This window comes from Centruroides sculpturatus, unplaced genomic scaffold, assembly GCF_000671375.1.
Source record: "Centruroides sculpturatus isolate CEXI.00-Female unplaced genomic scaffold, Cexi_2.0 scaffold86, whole genome shotgun sequence".
NCBI lineage: Eukaryota > Metazoa > Arthropoda > Arachnida > Scorpiones > Buthidae > Centruroides > Centruroides sculpturatus.
In genome coordinates this window covers 918512-939135 of record NW_019384475.1, presented here as the reverse complement: position 1 = coordinate 939135, position 20624 = coordinate 918512, and the positions used below count along the sequence as shown (strand labels likewise).

Sequence of the window (20624 nt, the reverse complement as noted above, 5' to 3'; positions counted from 1 at the left end):
TATTTTCCAATGAAATTATGTTAAACTTTTTGATCAATTTAAAAACCTATTAATAGTATATACAGTAAGTTTTCTTCTATTGCACTTTGCAGTTACATTATGTAAAATTTATTTCCAAGTTGATGATTACTGCTTATATTTGCATTAACATGAATCTAACAAACAATTAGCCTGTTCTTTAATGACTAAATTTCAAACTGTTTTCAAATCTTTAAACAGAATAAATANGGGTAAACATCACCCCGGTAGACGCATTGGACCGTACCAAATGGAGAAGGGCATGCAAGAAAGCGGACCCTGCATAGAAGCAGGACTTCAACGCTAGGAGGAAGAAAAACGAGTGTTCTTTTTAAGGAAAGTTGACTGTATATTAAAAATATTAGTGATTATTCAATATTCAAGTGCAAATAAATTCATACCTATCATTTCAGAGAAATTTCCCTAATTTTACTTACAGTAATTATTTAAACTTTTTATGCTAGATTAAATTAGATTGTTATCAGATATGATGTAGACATCTGAGTCATTGCTTATGGAATAAGCAGATTAAATTTTAATTATTGTATAACTAGATTTGGTGTCATCTAAGATATACAGAGAAATAAGATTCATTGGATTTAAGTAATATCTATAAAAAAATGTATTAACTATGATTGATATAATTGTTTAGTTGAATAATAAAATTATTTTTAAAAATTCTTGTTGCACTTATTTGTTAATAGAAAAATAAAAGATAAAATATCTCTTATAACATTTTTATGAAATAGCACTGTAAAATCTCTAAAACAATTGTATAAATTTATGAATTAACATATTTAAACAGTTAATTTTTCATTTCTACTAATATGAAATAGAAGACAATTAATCTTTTATAAATGAAATTTTATTGGGTTGCAATTTAAAAGCATTGTAGAGTCATAAATTCCCACTGTTATCTGTCTGTCTGTATTCCTTAATCTTGAGATCAGAATTAACTAGATGAAAGCGGAGACCAGATATGGAAAGCTTAGATGCAGGAAGTCCCAATTAACTATATATGAACTTCTGATGAAAACTGGAAGTCATGTTATTTCAATTTAAAAATTTTTCCCAGAACGAAGTTACATAGACGACCAGCATGAATCCATTGCTAGTAGAAAAAGTATGATATACAGGACAATACACTACAAATTTGAGGGGGAGAACATATATTTTAAATTAAATAAATTAAAAAATGATTAAAAATTGCAGCCCAGCATTTTGTCGATGTTGCAATAAATAATTGCTTGTTTTGCTTATATTACAACAGGTAAATTAAGAAAATATCAAATTTGTTTAACAGCAGAAAAAAAAAATTTATGCCTTTTATTTAAAAAATTCAACTACACTTACATAACTATATCATTAAAAAATTATCTAAATACATTAAAAGTTATTTGAAAAGGTAATACTTCTCTTAGAGTAACCATTAATATTAGTAAAAATATGTTTTAAAAGATATTAATTCTAAAAACCTATAACCACTAAATTAAAAAACAAACCAAAAAAAAAAAAACACTAGGATAAACTCAACTTCAAGATGACTTTAGACTCAAAAATAATCAGATAGATAGTTTTATTAATTGTTTTTCTCTAATAAAACACTGTACAGTTTTGGCCCAATCCTTTCTGCCTTGTGGACTCTAAGAGGACCCTTTTAATCATGAATTTTTGCCAGGCCCATAATGGGGCCTGCACCTGACATATCCAGGACAGACTGCCTACAAAGATATTCCTGGGATTACCTGCAAATATTCAATTCTGAATCTCCCCAGAGAATCAGACTAATACCTTTACAGCCTCAGCCATCTAGTTTCTATAGTTAACACAAAATTTAAAATTATTTTAAATAAATATTTGCTGTAGATCTTTAACTACATTTAATTTCCAAAATTTTATTTTCAAAACCTAACAATTCTTCTGTTTCTATGACTAGTAATAAATTGCTGGCATCATTGTCTTATAAATCTGTTCTTTTGAAACATTACTAATTTCATATATATAATTATTACATGAAGCACTAATTAATTTAATTTTTTGGGGAAAAACTGTTTTATATCAACAATTGTGAAAAAAGTCAAGTTAATATGTTATAAAACATTCCATATAATTTAAAGTTTGTTTTTAAATTTTTACTAAATAAAAACATTAGGGTGTTTACTATATTAGTTGTAAATACTTTTCAAGAAATTTAGATATTAACTAGTTTTATGGCTCAAATAATACATTTGAAAATGACACTTCTTTTAAAATTACTACATACAAAAATGACAACTGTATCAATGTTATTTTCACATTTCATTTACTATAAATATAAATAAAATTTGAAAATAATTACTAATCACTAAATTTTCCAAAAAAATACATTCTGTATTTATTATTTAATCACTTTTAACAATCTTATAATAACAATAATAATAATAAATGTCTTTAATTAAGATAGAGTAGCAAAGATAAAAGAAAGTAATTGAATACCAAGTAATTTAAGATCTTATATTTTCTTTTATATTCATATATGTAATTGGCAATTAACAGTTAAGAGCTAGTATTAACCGAAAACATATTTAAAATAAAATAAGCATTAATTGATTTCTGGCTATGTTTTTCTATCAAGTATTATGAATGTAGACAAAATATAAAATTCTATGTACATATATTGATATTCTAAACATACTATTTTAAGATTTCTATAGCTTACTTTTTATATTTTTCTCTAAACAAAACAAATTTTACTTTAAAATATTTTATGCAAATTCAAAAATAATTAAAGGTTTTCATTGTATCATTCTGTACTGAAACATTAATCATCAAATTTTAATTTCATAAAATATTTGTATAAACAACTGTTTAAAATATAAAAATTTCAGTTACAGTATTACTACATATTTCTCTTAAATTTTTATTCACTATAACAAAATATGGAGATATTTGCAAATTTAAGAAAACATTATAACTTAATTGTTATCTATTATATTTATATGATCTTTGAATTAAATAAGAAGTTGAAATTATCCTAATATAAATTAAATAGAAAGATATTTTTTTTATAAAAACATAAACTTAAAATTCATGCAATTGGATAACCATGTTTTATGAAATTAAAATTAAAAACATTAAATATTTATACTGTAAAGACTCCTTTATATCTTAGAAATTGCTTTTTGACACTGTGGATATATTTGACCATCACCTCAGGAATACTGATAAAAGGTAGGAACTTAGATGTACAAATGCTAATTTATTATCTCTGGCAAATTCTTCTTCATTATTAGTATGAAGATATGGTAGTGATTAATGAATCTCCTTATTATAAATCTTATAAGTTACCATTCACTCTCATTACTATGCCAATTAAGATTATACTTCAGCTAAAGTTTGTTTAAAGACCAAATTGTCTTGTTTGTGAATCAAAATTGTATATTCTAAAACAGAGATTTCAATGCCACACTTAACCCTTTTTTGTAAAAATTTTAAATCTCAAAAAGAAAAATTGTTACAATTACTTTTGTTGAATTACCTAACAAAATCCTATCTTATTATACCATTATCATTAAAAAACAATCTACCAGTATGTTAATGTCATTAAATCTATATTCACACAAATATGTTAATTTATAATTTTGTTTTTTCTATAATTATTTTTAATTTGTTAAATTTGAAGAGTAATATTGTGTTTATGTATAGTTTAGTTTTATTTTTTGTAATGATGATACTAAAGATAATCCTGAATGGCTCGATAAATGAATGCAAATGAATAAATACTGTAAAGACTATTATTTCATAATTTTTAACTATTTTATGCCAATTTGAACTCCGATAATGGAAGTTTTTAAGGGTTGAACAGACCACCTATTGTTGCTCTAAATTCTTTAAAACTGAATTTAATTTATATATTCCTATAATCTTATAAAATACTTTATGAATATATACATGAAAACATGTTTATCGTTGGGTTGAACAAAAAGTTAATTTGTTTTTTTTTTTGAGATAAAAATAATGCTCAAATTTAAAAAATTTTTAAATAACTTTATTAAATTAAATAAGAACTTTTGTCTTTCTGTCATTTTAGCCCATCTGTTGGATAGATCATTATCACATGCACAAAGTTCTGGAACTTTTCTCCAAAAGACTTTTTGTGGTTTGGTTTCTCACATTAAGCTATTGAGAGATTGCAAACTATTCTGGAGAGAAAATAAAAAGATCCCTGGAGATGATGAACAGAAGTTTGTTGAAAGCTCTAGCAAAAATAGAAAACTGTTAACACTGTACTCAGTGTGTTTTTATTTTCTTTTTATGTGATATTTGACATGAGGTTCAAGCTGTATTGTATTCTGGAAAGATTGAAATAAGTGCTAATCTGAGGGGTGGAACAAACAATCTCATCTACATTCTAATAATTTTTTTCAAGTGGTCAAAGATGCATGCAATCTAGCATTGTTATGCTGAAAGAATATGGCTTTTCATAAATATGAAAAGCCATATTCTTTCTTCTTGCTAATACTGGCTGTTTTTCTTCAATGGCTGCCTTCAGATTATCAAGTTGGGAACAGTATTTCTCTGTATTACTTGCAGGGCCATTGAGACAGGATGAACTGGGGATTTTTCCACAGCCCAGAGAAAACTTAGGGCCTGCAGTGGTTTCTATCTCTGTAAATTAATTAATATTGTATTTACTAACAAAATAAAATCTTTAAAATTGCTTTTCATTAACAAAGAAACACTCTGCTAGATTTTTTAAACAAATAAAATACATAAAGAGGTCCACTAAAGGGTAAAGTGGTGCCCTCTGTCCTTGGGTCTCACAGGAATTAGTCAAATTCTTGACCACTCTGATTACTTGGTTCAATTTTGAGATAGTAGTTTACTAGCAGGTAAGCCCAGTGTTGCCTGGGCAAAAAAAAACCAACAGCAAAGATTAAGTTTATTAGATTATTTTGTACTTCTAAACCTTTTATATTATATTATAACATTTGATTTATATAACTGAGAAGGTTATCTTATGTAAGAGTTTTTCACAATGAGTGAAAATCTAACACATTTTTAAAATTCTAAGTTCCTCTACTGTACACAATTTAAAGAATTTTTAAAACGTGTTAGATTGGTCACTTGGTTGATAAACCCTTATATAAGATAACCTTTGTAGTTATATAAATCAAATATTATAATGTAAAAAACATTAGAATGAAAACCATATAGAGAGTTGGTTATTTCAACCTACCATTGTCATGTTTCTTCACAATACTTGGATCGTACAAAATGGCACAATTTCATTGGTCAAGTAGACCCAAATTTAAAATATGATATCTTAAATTTTTTTATATTTTTTTCTAATATTAACTTTAGAAAACTACCATTCACAGCCAAATACCAAATGGTAATCTGTCAACAAATCAAATTTTGCAAAAAACAGACCAAATATTTAAACTTGGCATCCTGGAACTTCCTGGCACTTTAAACATATTTTGTGCTTGCTGGTAACCTCATATAATGTAATTTTCCTATTTGAATGCCACCATACTGCTGGTCCAATAGAGAGAAGGGACAGTTGCAGAAGGAGATTGAAATAATTTGATCAAAAGTATTGACTTCCTCCCAGAAGAGAGGATGGTCAACAACTATTAATTAATACTGGTCTACTATTAACATTTGAAAAGTGATCTGTGTTGGATAGGCTGTGATGGTCCTGCATGTGATCGAAGTTGCTAACCTTAACACCCAAAAGACTTCATATGACTTGTTTAAATAAATAAAACACACCTTTAAAAATCCAGCAAATAAATTTACTAATAAAAACGTTTTTGGTCAGTTTAACCAATCTTCTTCAGTTACAATGAAATAGAATGTGAAAATAGAACGTAAATTTAAAAATAAACGATAAATAGAAAATAATTTAAAANGAAACAAGAAACATCACAGTTACATAAAGCAGTAACTCTAGCAGACTCAAATAACACACCATTAAACTTATACTCACATCATACAGACATGACAACATATAAAAAGCACAGACACCATCAAGCAATCATGGGCTCAAAAGGCACTCCATGGCAGGCATCCTTATGACCTGGCCCAGGATTTTGTTGACAAAACTGTGTCAAGTAGCTGGTTTGATCAAGGATGCTTCTTTGGGGAGACGGAAGGATTCATGATTGCCATACAGGATCAGGTCATAAAAACTAAAAACTACAGAAAACACATACTCAAAGATACAACACTCACAAATGACACATGCAGAAAATATCTAATGCAATGGATGAAAGCAAAGACAATGCCATAGGACACAAATTTCCTTCAGATGACAACAATGATTATGATGATAATGGCAGCATGGAGTTATACAATTATTGATAATTATCACTCATCACAAAGAAATAAAGGAACTTTTTCTTTTTACCCTTACAATTGGTATGTGCCTTACATACATTGGTAACAATAAATTGTTATAAAATCAGAGCATGTGTTTAAGTTACTTTGAATATAAACTATACTCTAGTATGTTATTAATATTTTCAAAAATGTATGGCCTATTTTTTGTAAACTTAAAAACTGAATGCAACAGTAATCAACAGACTCAACACCAATAAAATCCAGCAAGAATTTAATAAATAACTAATGTTTTTAACTACATTAAGCAGTCATCACGTATGGTCTATACATGTATTATATGGTATTACAGTATATCTAAACAATAAATTCTATAGATCACAAAGACAAATCTTGTAATTACTATGACATACCAATTTGACAACATGACAAATAAAAAAATAATTTATTCTTTGAATAGTCTGAAGTATTTTGGGAAAATGTTGTAAATTAAATTTCCAGAAACTATTATATTTAAAACAGATAGTACAAATTTAAAATAGCCTATATTTATAATTTTATACATACAAAATATTCAATTAACACTTTCCAGTTTATGGATGAGTCTCACTGTTTCTCAGCTTTACCTGTTAATCTACAGAACTAGATAACTTATTCTTATCTATAATTAACAGAGGATTAACATAAATTAACTATTTTTTGATTTGTTTAGCTGAAATGTTAACTTGTGAACAACATTTTTTCATAACATTTAACAAGAAACAAGGAAGGAAACCAATTTTAACTTTTTCTAGAGCAGTTTACCACTTTTTTGGCAGTTTCAGTTTTTCAGAAAATTATAAACTATAGCAAACTGAGTCTTACCAGTTACAGTCAAACCAAAACCCAAAACAAAACCTCATCTTACTAGGTAAAAAAGTTTGAATAAAAAGCCTCTTTTACTTAGAATTAGTGTAATTTGCAACCCAACTAAGACATTCCTATATAATTTCTGCAAACTTTATTATGTTAAATGACTAACATAACAAAGTTTTCTTAGAAAGTGCACAAGCAGTTTTCAACACTAAGACATTAGTCTTAGTGTTGAAAACTGCTTTTCGTAATCATTTCAATATGTGTATTCTCCTTAAAAAATTATATTTTAGAATTAGTTTAATTTTTTACTTTTTTAGTTTAGTTTTACTTAGTTCATTTTCATCTAGGAAGACTTAAGTTCTGACTGATTTTGGATTTTAATATTTAACATTAAAGTGTAGAAATAATATGCAATAAAATCACTTAAATCTTGCACTAAATGAGACTAATAATACTCATGTTTTTCAGTTCTAACATTGTGTAAGTTTGTATAAATAACTCTATTTATAGTCCAACAATGTTAAATGAGGAAGGAGATACATTTTTAAAACTCCCATTACAACAAGACCTATCTGCAATATTTCTTCTTGTTCCACTAAATATTGTTACAGAGGGACTTGACTATATATGAGCTGCTCATTTGCCAAATTGATTAATTCAAAAAACAAAAAATAAAAGCATTCAGTTAATTGATTTGGCTTGTGATTGGCTCATATGTATTTTCCAATGAAATTATGTTAAACTTTTTGATCAATTTAAAAACCTATTAATAGTATATACAGTAAGTTTTCTTCTATTGCACTTTGCAGTTACATTATGTAAAATTTATTTCCAAGTTGATGATTACTGCTTATATTTGCATTAACATGAATCTAACAAACAATTAGCCTGTTCTTTAATGACTAAATTTCAAACTGTTTTCAAATCTTTAAACAGAATAAATAGCATAGTTATTTTAAAAAATACAAACAATATCAGATAATATATTAGATAAATTTATTATTTGTAATTAATACTATAAGTAGAATTCACACTATAAGCGACAAGACAGAAGAATATAAATGAAAATAATGTTAAGAATATAATAATTTTTTATAAACAAAAATTTTATATTATAATTTCAAGAATCTAAATTGGTATGTTTCAGTTATTTTCTAGTTATTTTTATTTCTCATTTACTATTTTAAGTATTTTATATTAATTTAGCTAAGTTTATAACATTTTGTTAAGTTTAAGATGATTTTGATATTTTTACTTTTTCAGTAAATTTTTGTAATATATTTAATTCTTATTTGTTTTATATTCTTATGCAAACTTTCAATTTCATATGCAATCAATTTTATTCCAAAATTTTACATTACAACAATTTTCAATGTTAATGAGTTTCACAAAATAAAATCATTAAAATTACCACAGAATAAAATTTTAAATAGAATAGTAATAAAATTAAATTAAAAATATATTAAGGCTCACTATAATGCAATACTAAAGATGAAAATATTTGAAAATCTTTTAAAAAACCTTTGAAAAACTAAGAACATTTAAAATATTTTCTACATTTTTGTTCTGAAATCTTTACTTGAAAAAAAGATGAAAGTGAATTATAGTGAGTCTTACTTTATTTTGCATGTTCTCTTTACACCATTTAATTTAAAAATTTATTCTGTTGCATTGTATGGTGTAAGAAAATACAGGTAATTATCATATGTAAAAAAACTGTTTTCATAAGAATCATAACTGAAAATGATTTTTAAAAATCAAAAATATTTGTAAAGCATATCTAATTTCATATGTGTTTGATTAAAGTTACAAAGAAATTTATAATTGCAGTTGAACCTGTCTCTCTTGAATCTTACAAGAATGAGAAAAAATTCAAGATAGACAATTTCTAGATATAGATGTTTCTTCCTATACAGTAAATAATAATAGGTTTGATTGGAAGTACAGTAATTTATTAATACAATAGTAAGTACAGTGCATACCTGAATTAGGTATAAATAACATTTTTAAAACATTTTTGGCATACCTTAATAGAAATAGTTTGTCAAACTTGTAAGCCTTAGCCCACAGTGACTGAATGGATAAAACCATTGAACACTGGCAGTAGGTCATAGGTTTGCACCTCTCCAACAGACTGGCCACATACAGTTTCCTAAGTTTTATTCATTTTTGTAACGCCTAAATAGAAAATTTTCCATAGAAAGTCCTCCTGGGAGGAATCCCCTTGACAGATTACCTATGTATCATACTGCCGTAAACAAATAAACCATACCAAACTTGTAGTCAATCAGAGAAAACCAGTGTTAATTGCAACTATGTACTGTATTGCAAGAGATGTTTCTCAACTACAATTTAAACTATCAAAATGTAGTCACTGGGCTTTGAAATTGTAATTGACAATTCACTCCATAATTTGAGATAAAGGTTTTGGGAGAAATTAATTGAGATAAACATGGAAATTATATTAAATTTTGGCTGAAAATGCAGGGGAAAAAATATCAAGATAGAGGTTTTCAAGAGAAACATGTTTGAGATAGACAGGTTCAACTGTATTAGATGCAAAGACATTCATAATAAAGGAAAAAATATCAAATAATCTTACAGATTATTTTAATAATAATATTATAATTAATTTTATGGTAGAATTATTTTGATACAGTATTATCTATCTATTTGATGAGATTAATAAAATACAAGTAATAACTACATAATCATGAAAAGCACTCATGACTCATTCAAACATATTTCATTTACTTAATAGGCATAATTATAAAAGTTTGTTCCATTAAAATTTATATTTTAAAATCCAATTTAAGATTAGCTTCCAAATTACTATTTTTCCAAATTCCCATTTTATTTTAATATCAATTCTAATATATTTCTATAATAATTTCAAATGTTATTTTATGTATATACATTTTGCCTAGTAAAATTTTTATGTAATTATTTGAGAATTATTGAAAATATAAATACATAAAAAAAAAATTACACATTATTAAGTATAATAAATATCTGCATTCAGATCTTCTATTTATAAGTTTTAAGATAAGATATTTTAGTTTTTTCTATAAAATTCATTTATTGATACAAAAGAATTGTTAAAAAATATGACTTGTTTAATAAAAAAAATTTTTTGCCAAGAATGAAGAGAATTGCTCCAAATTAAGAAATTATTTTCAAAAAATTCCAAGTTATTAGTTTTTAAAAGTACAAATAACCTGAATATTCTTTTTAAACCTCTTAAGATTTTTATAATGAAAATTGTGCATTAACTTTTGTAATTATATACTGTAAAAAATATAAGATTATTATTTTCTGAATAAACTGAAAAACCATCAATAAAACTGTTATGATTAAAGATGAAATTTTAAAATCTTAGTAAAATCCATGTGTGATAAATTGTTCCTGTAGTCCTATATGCTACATAAATACAACTATAACTCTTATTGGTTGGTTGGAATTTTTATTGTTCATGTTTCAATTTTGATTATAAGAAATTGGAAATTGGTTGTTAGTTCATTTAGTAATATTTCAAAATGAACTCTAGTTCAACACACAAAAAAAAAAATGAAAAAATTGTTAAAAGTGGAGTCAGAATTATAATATTAAACGTAATAACTTCCTGAATAGAAGATGCCATTTTCCGTAAAAAAAAAAAGTGGAATCTTCTAAATAATATAGTGCCAAAATACAACTTAAAGAACTAGAAGGGTCAAGTTGAATGCAGGCTAATGGAAATCTGTATAAATCTAAAAGAAAGAATTATTCTTATTACTTGTTTTTGTGTAATATGAAGTTTATCAAATACTATCAAATTAATAAAATCATTTATTGTGTAATAAATCAATTGAACATAACTAATACAAGCATATTTAAGCAATGTAGCCAGCAGAGAGAGACAATAAGGCACACATCATATATCCCCACTTCTATATTTTGTAACAGAATAACTGCTGACTTCTTATAAACATTTTTGAATAAACTCATTATTCATTGTGATTATCATTTTTTCTGTATGTGATTTTATTAGATGACAGAATTGTATTGCAAGGTAAAAGGGGTTTCTATCTGTGAATATGTTTAAAATTGTTAAATTTAAGTACTACTAGGAGGCTAGATTTTATCACTGAAATAAAATAATTTAAATAAGGTGATTTCCTACTCAGTATTATAACTAACTTGCTTAAAAAATTTACAATAATGATAAAAAAAATCATTCAATAGATAATCAAAAAATTAAATAAAATACTTTCTTACTGGAACCACACAATAAATAAAAATCAACACCTTTAAACAATCCAGCAAATCGTTTTTTAAAGGAATTGTAACATTCATTGAAATGCCTCAATAAAGAAACATTTAGACCTCCTCAAAATAGACAAAATCATTGCTCTATGATTCAGTAAAATTACTGCGCTCTCCCACCATGACCAGGTGGTGACCACAGGAGAGTTATTATTATTATTATTATGTGTTGGGTTTAGTGGGTTATACTCGGTACACACCGGTGGCTGTGTACTATGCCGGACCAGAGTCAAGGCATAGCAACCAAAACAAAACTAAAATTAAATGTGTGTGTCAGTGTCTGTATTAAGGAATTTCCTAACAATATGGCATGTATNAGAGTTATTATTATTATTATTATTATTATTATTATTATTATTATTATTATTATAGAATGTAATCTTCCAATTAAAATGATTCCTCACTTCTAGTATTGGAAAAATTTCAATAAAATTGAGCACATTAAAATATTAAAACAATTGGAAATTTTTGAATAGTGAAATACTTCTTTAAAACTAATGCACTTTTCAAAGGTTCCCATGTAGTTTTAAAAAAAAATTTTTAACTACTTTTGCTGATATCATAGTGAGTTTTAACACTGTGCATTAATGTTCAATAAATTTATTAGTGATGGGACAATTAATCAGAATCTACAATTAGAAAAATTGGACATTTTCAGTGTGCCAGAACCAGAATATATAAAATCTCGTCATAATTTCAAAATCTTACAAACAATTCTTCCACATTTTATAAGAAAATTAATTAAATAAAGAATCTTNAAGTCACCCTATCTCCCCTAAAATGGGGACAGTTAGTATCGACTGAGTGCAGTTTCTCATTGCTTTGACTACATGAAGGAAAAGTCTGCTGTAATATTAATTTATTGGAAACTTTCACATCGACAAAGCAGAGAATATGTGACATCCCATGCGCATAGTGACGCAAACATCACTATGCGCATGGGATGTCACATATTCTCTGCTTTGTCGATGTGAAAGTTTCCAATAAATTAATATTACAGCAGACTTTTCCTTCATGTAGTCAAAGCAATGAGAAACTGCACTCAGTCGATACTAACTGTCCCCATTTTAGGGGAGATAGGGTGACTTTAAGATTGCCATCTGGCTTGATCAGCAATCTGTATTCTGTACGCATATTCTGTCTGTATATCTATATAAATATTAAAAGCAAAATGTTCCATCACCAGCACACACAAATAATGTAAATTTAAAAATTAATTTGATTTACAATTTGAAAATTTCAAAGCAACTTTTAAACAGTTTTTGAAAATGTTGTTTTAATTTTTAATTGTTTTGTTTTTATTTTTAATTGATTTGATTTTAATTTCAATTAATTTGATTTTATTTTTAGTTCTGGTGTAAAGACTGTAAAGACCAGTGTTTTAATTATTATTTTTTATAATTTTTATTTATTTAATTTTATCTGCATTTTTGAATCCTTTATTACAATTTTTTTAATTAATTGCAACTCTTTTTTTTTCTTTTGCAATACATCTATAGAAATTATTTCAGTGTTGTTTTGCACAAAAGATGATCAAATTTTACTTTTTTAGTAATTACATTAATTTTTGTTTTGTAAATTTGCCTGCTCTTTAAAAATTTTAATCATAAGCAAGTTAACATTGATTGAACTATCAGGCTACTTGGTTTCAAATCGAGGCTACAAAAATCAACAAAAAAATATTTAAGTGTCAGCAAAACAGTTTAAAATATAAACAAAATTATATTTTAATTGGAAAATATAATATAAAGTTATTTTTAATATTTAATAAATTTAATTATTTCATTAATTTTTGTTTAATAAATTTTCCAGTTTTTAAAAAATTTTAATTATAAGCGAGTTAACATTGATTGAACTATCAGGCTATCTAGTTTCAAATCAAGGCCAGCAGTTGGCAGAACAGTTTAAAATATAAGAAAAATTGTATTTTAATTGAAAAAAATTTATATAAAATTATTTTTAATATTTATTATGTTTATTTCTTATGATAAAATGACTTTCTCATTATAATTGTGAAAGTTTTTGTTATGATTCATATATAATGCTATAATGCGTTTAATTTTTAAATGTAATTTNAGAAATTATTTCAGTGTTGTTTTGCACAAAAGATGATCAAATTTTACTTTTTTAGTAATTACATTAATTTTTGTTTTGTAAATTTGCCTGCTCTTTAAAAATTTTAATCATAAGCAAGTTAACATTGACTGAACTATTGGGCTTTCTAGTTTCAAATCAAGGCCAGCAGTTGGCAAAACTAAGTGTCAGCAAAACAGTTTAAAATGTAAAGAAAATTATATTCTAATTAAAAATTTTATATAAAATTATTTTTAATATTTCTTATGATAAAATGACTTTCTCATTATAATTGTGAAAGTTTTTGTTATGATTCATATATAATGCTATAATGCGTTTAATTTTTAAATGTAATTTATGTGATTCTGAGTAAAAATATATGTTTGCACTAAGTTTAATGCCATTTTGAGTTTTAAAAATTGATTTTTTTAAGATGAGTCAGTCTAGATATCATGGCTTGAATGAATGAACTCAAAAATTGGTTAACTCATGACGATATTTGTTTGGCTCATTGCATCATTACCAAACCTCATTTAGTTTTAAATATGATGGAGTAAAATCATTTACAAAACATGCCCATTGCAAGAAGCACAAAAAAGTGCATCTTTTCGTTTACCTTCTCCTCCACTTAGTCATTGCATTGGTCAATGAAGCAATTTCCAAAGATGGCAATCCTACATGACATGATGGGATAGTTCATTGAGTAAAAGGGAATTACTTGTAATTTCTTTGGGGATAGTGTTGCAATATTAACTTTATCTGAAATAAGATTACAAATTTATTTTGTAGTACACAATAAAAGCATGTGTATCCACATATAAATGGACAATTTTCACAGTTCCTTCAAAAGATTGATTTTTGGATTTCCAATCATTTTCAATTCTTAAGCTTGATGTTTATTAATTAATGAATGTACTGTGCTTGTAATGTAAATTGTTAATTTTTCTAAACTGAATTAAACTTTAGAAAGTATTCAAAAGAATTGGAATCAAGAATGGTATCAGAACTGGGAGAAATTTGGTATCATCCCACACTAATCATAAGGAGCACAGTTGCAAAATTTGAATAAAATTAGTCAGGCTATTTGATTCTTAGAGTAATTTTACTTCCTTCAACTGTCCTTTCCTTTGGTTTTCTTACAAGTGAAGAAACAATATGAAGAAGAATAGGAAAAGAAAGAGAATTGAGAATAAGACCCATTTCAGCATTTTCAAATGGCCATATTTTTAATATCCTTTGGCAAAATATTGACTATTATAAGATATTAAAAAATATTTTTCAAAACTATGTATATTATGTGAGATATGAAAAAGGCTTAGAATTTATATATCCTAATTCCAATAATATGATCTGACAATAATGATTAAACTGGCATCATCCTTGAACTTTTGATATTTTTGTGAATAGTAAGATGTTAAAAAATTTAAATACTGTATTAAAGTAATTATATTTGTTCAATAGACAAAACTGATCTTGGAACATTTTCCTTAATAAAATGCATTTGGTCTTAATTTGGTCTAAATTTATTTTGAAAGACATAAAAAGAAAGAACTATATCAAATGAATAATACAGGTTTATTCTTAATATATTAATAACAGTTAATATTGTCTTACAATTTTAGAAAATATACTGAAAACTATAGTTACTCTAATAAAATAAATTTTCTGAAATGCTTCCAAATAAGAAAATAATCATTTTAGAATGATACACTTTTTTATAAGGCACTGTGTATTGAAAATAAAACAATTCTCTTCATTTTTTGACAAAAAATTATTTAAGCAAAATAATAATTACTTACCATGTGACTGTGGTTGATGTGTTAATTGAGATGACTGTTTATCTAACTGATAATTACTTGGACCAGGTAATGAAGATATTCCTGAGTTATCTACATAGAGTGGCATTGAATTACTGCTATCTTTGTTTGATATACTGGCTGCAGGAGATATTGATGGTTCTTCAAATGTCAACATGGAAACTGGTTTCACATCTAGATAAAATTTAAAATAGTATCTAAGAATATTTTTTTTTTTATATCACCATTTGTTTATATAGAAGCTTTAACCATTTAATAAAAGAAGGAATTCTGACTGTAAATTATCATATGTTTTACAAGATGGTTTGGATTTTTATCCAAAGATCAGCATCTTGGCTATGAAAATATTAATACAAAGAAATTTCTTAAACATGTTACAATTTACTATGTTATGCTTGTTCATATACCCAAGGAGCTATAATACTGTGTGGCATACTATTATTTCTTCCTTTAAACAGAATTCAGGAATCAGAGAGCAAGTCAGAAGGACAACTCTGATAAAGCATATTTATCACTAACCAAACCAGCATAAATACTCACTTTTTTTCTATAAAAAAGCAATGAACAAAACTGGTGAAAGTTACAATGACATCTACATCAAAAAGGACATTACTCAATTAGATGTTAAATGAAGAGCAATAAGGCAGCTACATGTAAACTACAGCTTCTAATTTCAAAAACAATGTAATTTCAATTTTTCTTCAGCCATATTATTAGGTATTCTATTGCTGAGGAATAAAATATAATAAAATTTATTGTACATTACTTTTGCATAACAATCATGCAAATTGTAAAAAAAATTTGCAGTAAAATTACTTCAGATGATCTAAAGCTAAGCAGGAATGTTATAGAAATGACATTCTGTATTACATCATAATTACAATATAGTTATTAATATTTTCTGGACCTGAAAATTATTGCACACTAGCATACACTAAACATAAAACAATTTATGAGTGAATTAATAATTATTACTTTAATAAGCATACCTTGTATATCTTGTGAAAGACAGTTAGATGTAGATGCTTCAGATGGTGTGGAACATGATGCTAAAATCTGACTTTCATTTGAAGATGGGCCTATGTGAACTGAATGACTGTCTGTTAATCCACAAGTTGGGATAGTTATTTGTGAAGATATTGGAGTTCTGTTAGAACTTTGTGAATGATTTTCTCTAAAAACTGGCATCTAAAATAAATATGTTTATTAAATTTTTTAAATATGTTGCAATAAGTAAAAGCAAGAAAAAATTTTAATAAATTTTAAAATATTATATATTGAAATTTGTTCTGAATTTATACAAATAAACAAATAGAATCTTTCTAAATGCTTTATGTCAGTGTTTCTCAACCTTTCATGACCTTTGCTCCCTTTTGAGCATAATATTTTTGTGTTATTGTCCCTACATAATAGTATCTTAAAATTAAAAAATACATATTAAAAATTCCACCACTTATTTAAATTTTACAAAATAATTTTATTTAAAATAATTATAAACTATTTCTTATGAACTACATATATACATAGTTATACAGTACATTCATTTTTAAAAACAAAACATGTAATAAATTGACTTTTACTTTATTTAGCGTGATCTTTGTGGCTGGTGCAATTTTTTTAATGTCTAGTTGCAATGTTATCAGTTTTAAATGAAGATAACTTCTATTAACAAAATCAAGACAGTTACAAGATTTTTTGAGAGCATATAAATAACCCAGCTAAATGCAGATTTGACAAGATGTGGGAATAGCAATAAATTACAAATTTCCACATCTTCAAAAGCTGTGGAAATTTATTTGCCATTTCACTATTTATCCAGAAATTTTCTTCATTTTGTTTATGTCTAACTTGGGCTTCACAGTATATGCATTTTATACATGCAACAGGCTTATATTTTAATAGTAAACATCCTTTGAAAAAAAAATGCAAATGACATGCTTTGTTACATGTACAAAATTCTATGTCTTTATTTACAAGAAACAAATGTATGTATACTGTCTGATAACAAAACATTTTAGGTTCAAAATTTCATTATCAAATTTGCTTTTGTATTTTATTTAAACATAATATTTTAATAATTTGCATGCATCTATTAATTTACTTATTGAAGTTTAATTGTTTTCATATAATTTCAATATTTTATTCTGATTGTGACTCCCCTAGTTTTCCCTGGCTCCCCAAAAGTTGATTTTTGGTCTGTAGCCCCAAGGGGACCCCAGGCTCCCATTTGAAGAACACTGCTTTATGTTATTGAAAAAAATATAACATTATGGATGATATAAATATCAACTTTGCTTGGCAAGAATTAACTGATAAATGCACAAGCAAAGTGTGGAAGAAGTTATGGCTGAAGGTATCCAAGAATTCTCAACAAGAAGAGCCTATCGCTGTTTGGTTAGGTTGACTGAATGCAGCCTAATCAATATACAGGACTAGGAGATATAGACAAGCAGGATATTGAGGAGTTACATTTCTAGTGAGAGCCTTACCAACAATGACTTTCAAGAACTGGCAGAACATGGAATTCATGTGGAACTGGAAAATAGAGATTCTGAAAACAAAGAACCCAAAAAATCTCTCTACAGATTTCCTTACTAAAAGTTTGGTAGGATAACTGAAATTGCTGATCAAATTGTAGTGAATGATCCAGATTTTGAAAGGAGTGCAAAAGCAAAATGAGACATTTTGGATGAGATCTTCTACTACTGACATTTGCTTAAGGAAACAAAAAAGCGACAAATGAAACATCATGACTTTATTGCAAACGAACAAGAATTTCAGAGAAGTCAGGACCTTTGTCACAAAAAATGAACTTTACATTTCTGTGTGCATATGTTTGTGTTATTTAACATATATTATTATGCAAATTAATATAAAAATAACTTAAAATTACAGTAAAATTTGTTTATTTTTGGTTGTGTGTTCCCCTATCCCTATTTACTCTGTTAAAATTACCTCATTTAACGCTGTTTTGCTTAGCGCTTTGTTGTCTAGGAACGCATCCCCACGTTAAGCAGGGTCTTACTGTATATGGATATTATATGGATTAAAATCCATATAATAAAGCACACTTAATGTTATTTACAACTGTATTTATTACAGCAAATATAAATCTATGATCTCAGTTAATCTCTTTAATAATTTTTAAAATTTGTATTATTGTGAGAAGTCACTACAGTCGACCCCCCTATAACACTGTTGATAATTCCATTTTATATGAATTCCATGTTGTACAAGTCACTTAGATTTTACAAATACGTGTGCCAGGCTGTGAACGGCTCATGTATTTGTAAAATCTAAGTGACTCGTACAACATGGAATTCATATAAAACGGAATAATTGGAAACGGGAGGTCGACTGTAATTTAAAATTTCTGGAGTCCCTTTTGAGTACTACATACTGCCTAGCCAAGATTTATGAAACAAATTATATTGTTACTATGAGGGGAGTCCAATATTAAAGGTACAGGCAAAAATTACAGTAACATTTACATATACAGTAGAGCCTCGATTATACGACCCCCGATTAACCGACATCTCGGTTAACCGACCGTCCTAGTCGGCAAATTTCAAATGTCCGCTAGTGATGTGGCGTTACAATATTTGGCTATGTCTTGGCTACTTTAATATTATTTTTACGTGTTTTAGCTGGCAACACTGAATCAACCATGAAAGGGAGCCAGTATTTAAACGAGGCTTAATTTTATAATTTTTAACGATACAATAGCGACGATTATTATTTTAAAAATTTTTTGTTAGGCTTAACATTGATGAAAATTCAATGCAAAGTAGGTTAATAGCGATATACTAATATACTAATTACATGGAATATGATAATATACTACACTAATAATGGATTTTTTCATACTTTTCGGTTATCTGACTTTTCAATTATCCGACCAACCCCAGTCCCCAATTGAGTCGGATAATCGAGGCTCTACTGTAGTTAAAAAAAAAAATGTTCTATGTAAGCATGGATTCCTATTGCACAAAATAACTGGTATAGAATAAAATAATAATTTATTACTGTTAGTATTTTTTTAGTGCCAGTGTTCTTTTACTGCAAAGACTCATTTTAAAAATTAATTTAATTTCATTACATGTACTATACATAATTTAGCATTGTTTTTACAACTAAGTAGAAAATTTGGTAATAAATGAAAATATTTTTCTTATGAATAGTTTTATTATTAAATATCAGATTTATTCATTTTTGATTCTGTTCTACATAAGTACACAAAATTATAAGTTAGACTTAATGTATATCTTGCAATATCTTAAGTTCACATCCATATTTAAACCAATGAATGGAAATCAAAGTTGGAAATTCATAAAACTAATAAGAGGCTGTCCATAAATGATGTCCACACTGGAAGGAAAGGAGGGTGTTAGGACAAGCTGGACAAGGGGAGGGGAGGACGTCAGTTCATGTCTATTTCATTAAATTTATACAATTTATGCATTTTATTACATTTATTTCAAAATTTCTTGTTTCATTTCTACTTATGGTATACTGTATATCATTCATAAAGTGATAAATGTTCTAAGGGGGTTTAAGTTTTGATGGATGTCTGAAGAAGGGAGTAGTTATGGAAACTTGGGACAAACTGAGACAAGCAAGAGGGTGGAGTAAAAATTTCAAGAAAAATAGAAAAACTTTTACTCCCCTTCCCCATGTATCAATTTGCATTGCTCTTCCTAAAACAAAAGGTTTTTAGTAACCTATCAGATTACACATACATCATTAACAGAATCAACAAACATCTCTCTTGTTGTTTCCTAATAATGGATATGTGGCACAAAAATTTGAGTTTTATAAAAAGTTTTCACTCTGAGAAAAGCAGTTTAATTTTTTGTCTAAAAATTAATAGAATCAAAATAAGTACAAGAAAATCCATAATTCCAAGCTACAACACAAGTTTAAATATTGGTCTATTTAAATATTTAAAGTTATGTGACATTTTGCCTGGCCTTTCCCAACTGATGCAGAGAGATGCTTGTTCAAAGAGGATTTGAAAATCATACCAATTAAATAAAATGAATTTTCTGGAAAAGTTTTGGATGTTCATTTTCAGTCTGAAACATTTCTCTGATCAGTCAATTTCTCTGAGACAGAACAAGATTTAAATTTTTGTAGAGATAAAACTTGAGATGCACCAAAGGTCAGACCAAAGTTCTTGTCAAAACAGAAGTAATGAGTAGTTATGATTAAATTTAATTATTATTTTATTTT

General features: G+C 26.7%; 1 protein-coding gene across 4 annotated transcripts in view; it reads right to left on the bottom strand.

Moving 5' to 3' along the window:
- The window catches only part of LOC111621300 (protein tramtrack, beta isoform-like), a 122458-nt gene that overhangs the window by 87746 nt on the left and 14088 nt on the right, over positions 1-20624 (bottom strand). For all 4 annotated transcript variants that reach the window (XR_002756042.1, XM_023363386.1, XM_023363387.1 and 1 more), the window contains 2 exons: positions 16382-16580; positions 15375-15566 (listed from right to left, as the gene is read on the bottom strand). Coding sequence is in view for 3 of the 4 variants with exons in the window: in XM_023363386.1 (XP_023219154.1) it covers positions 15375-15566; positions 16382-16580 (391 nt within the window). In the remaining variant the exon portion in view is untranslated. The remainder of the gene's footprint in view (positions 1-15374; positions 15567-16381; positions 16581-20624) is intronic.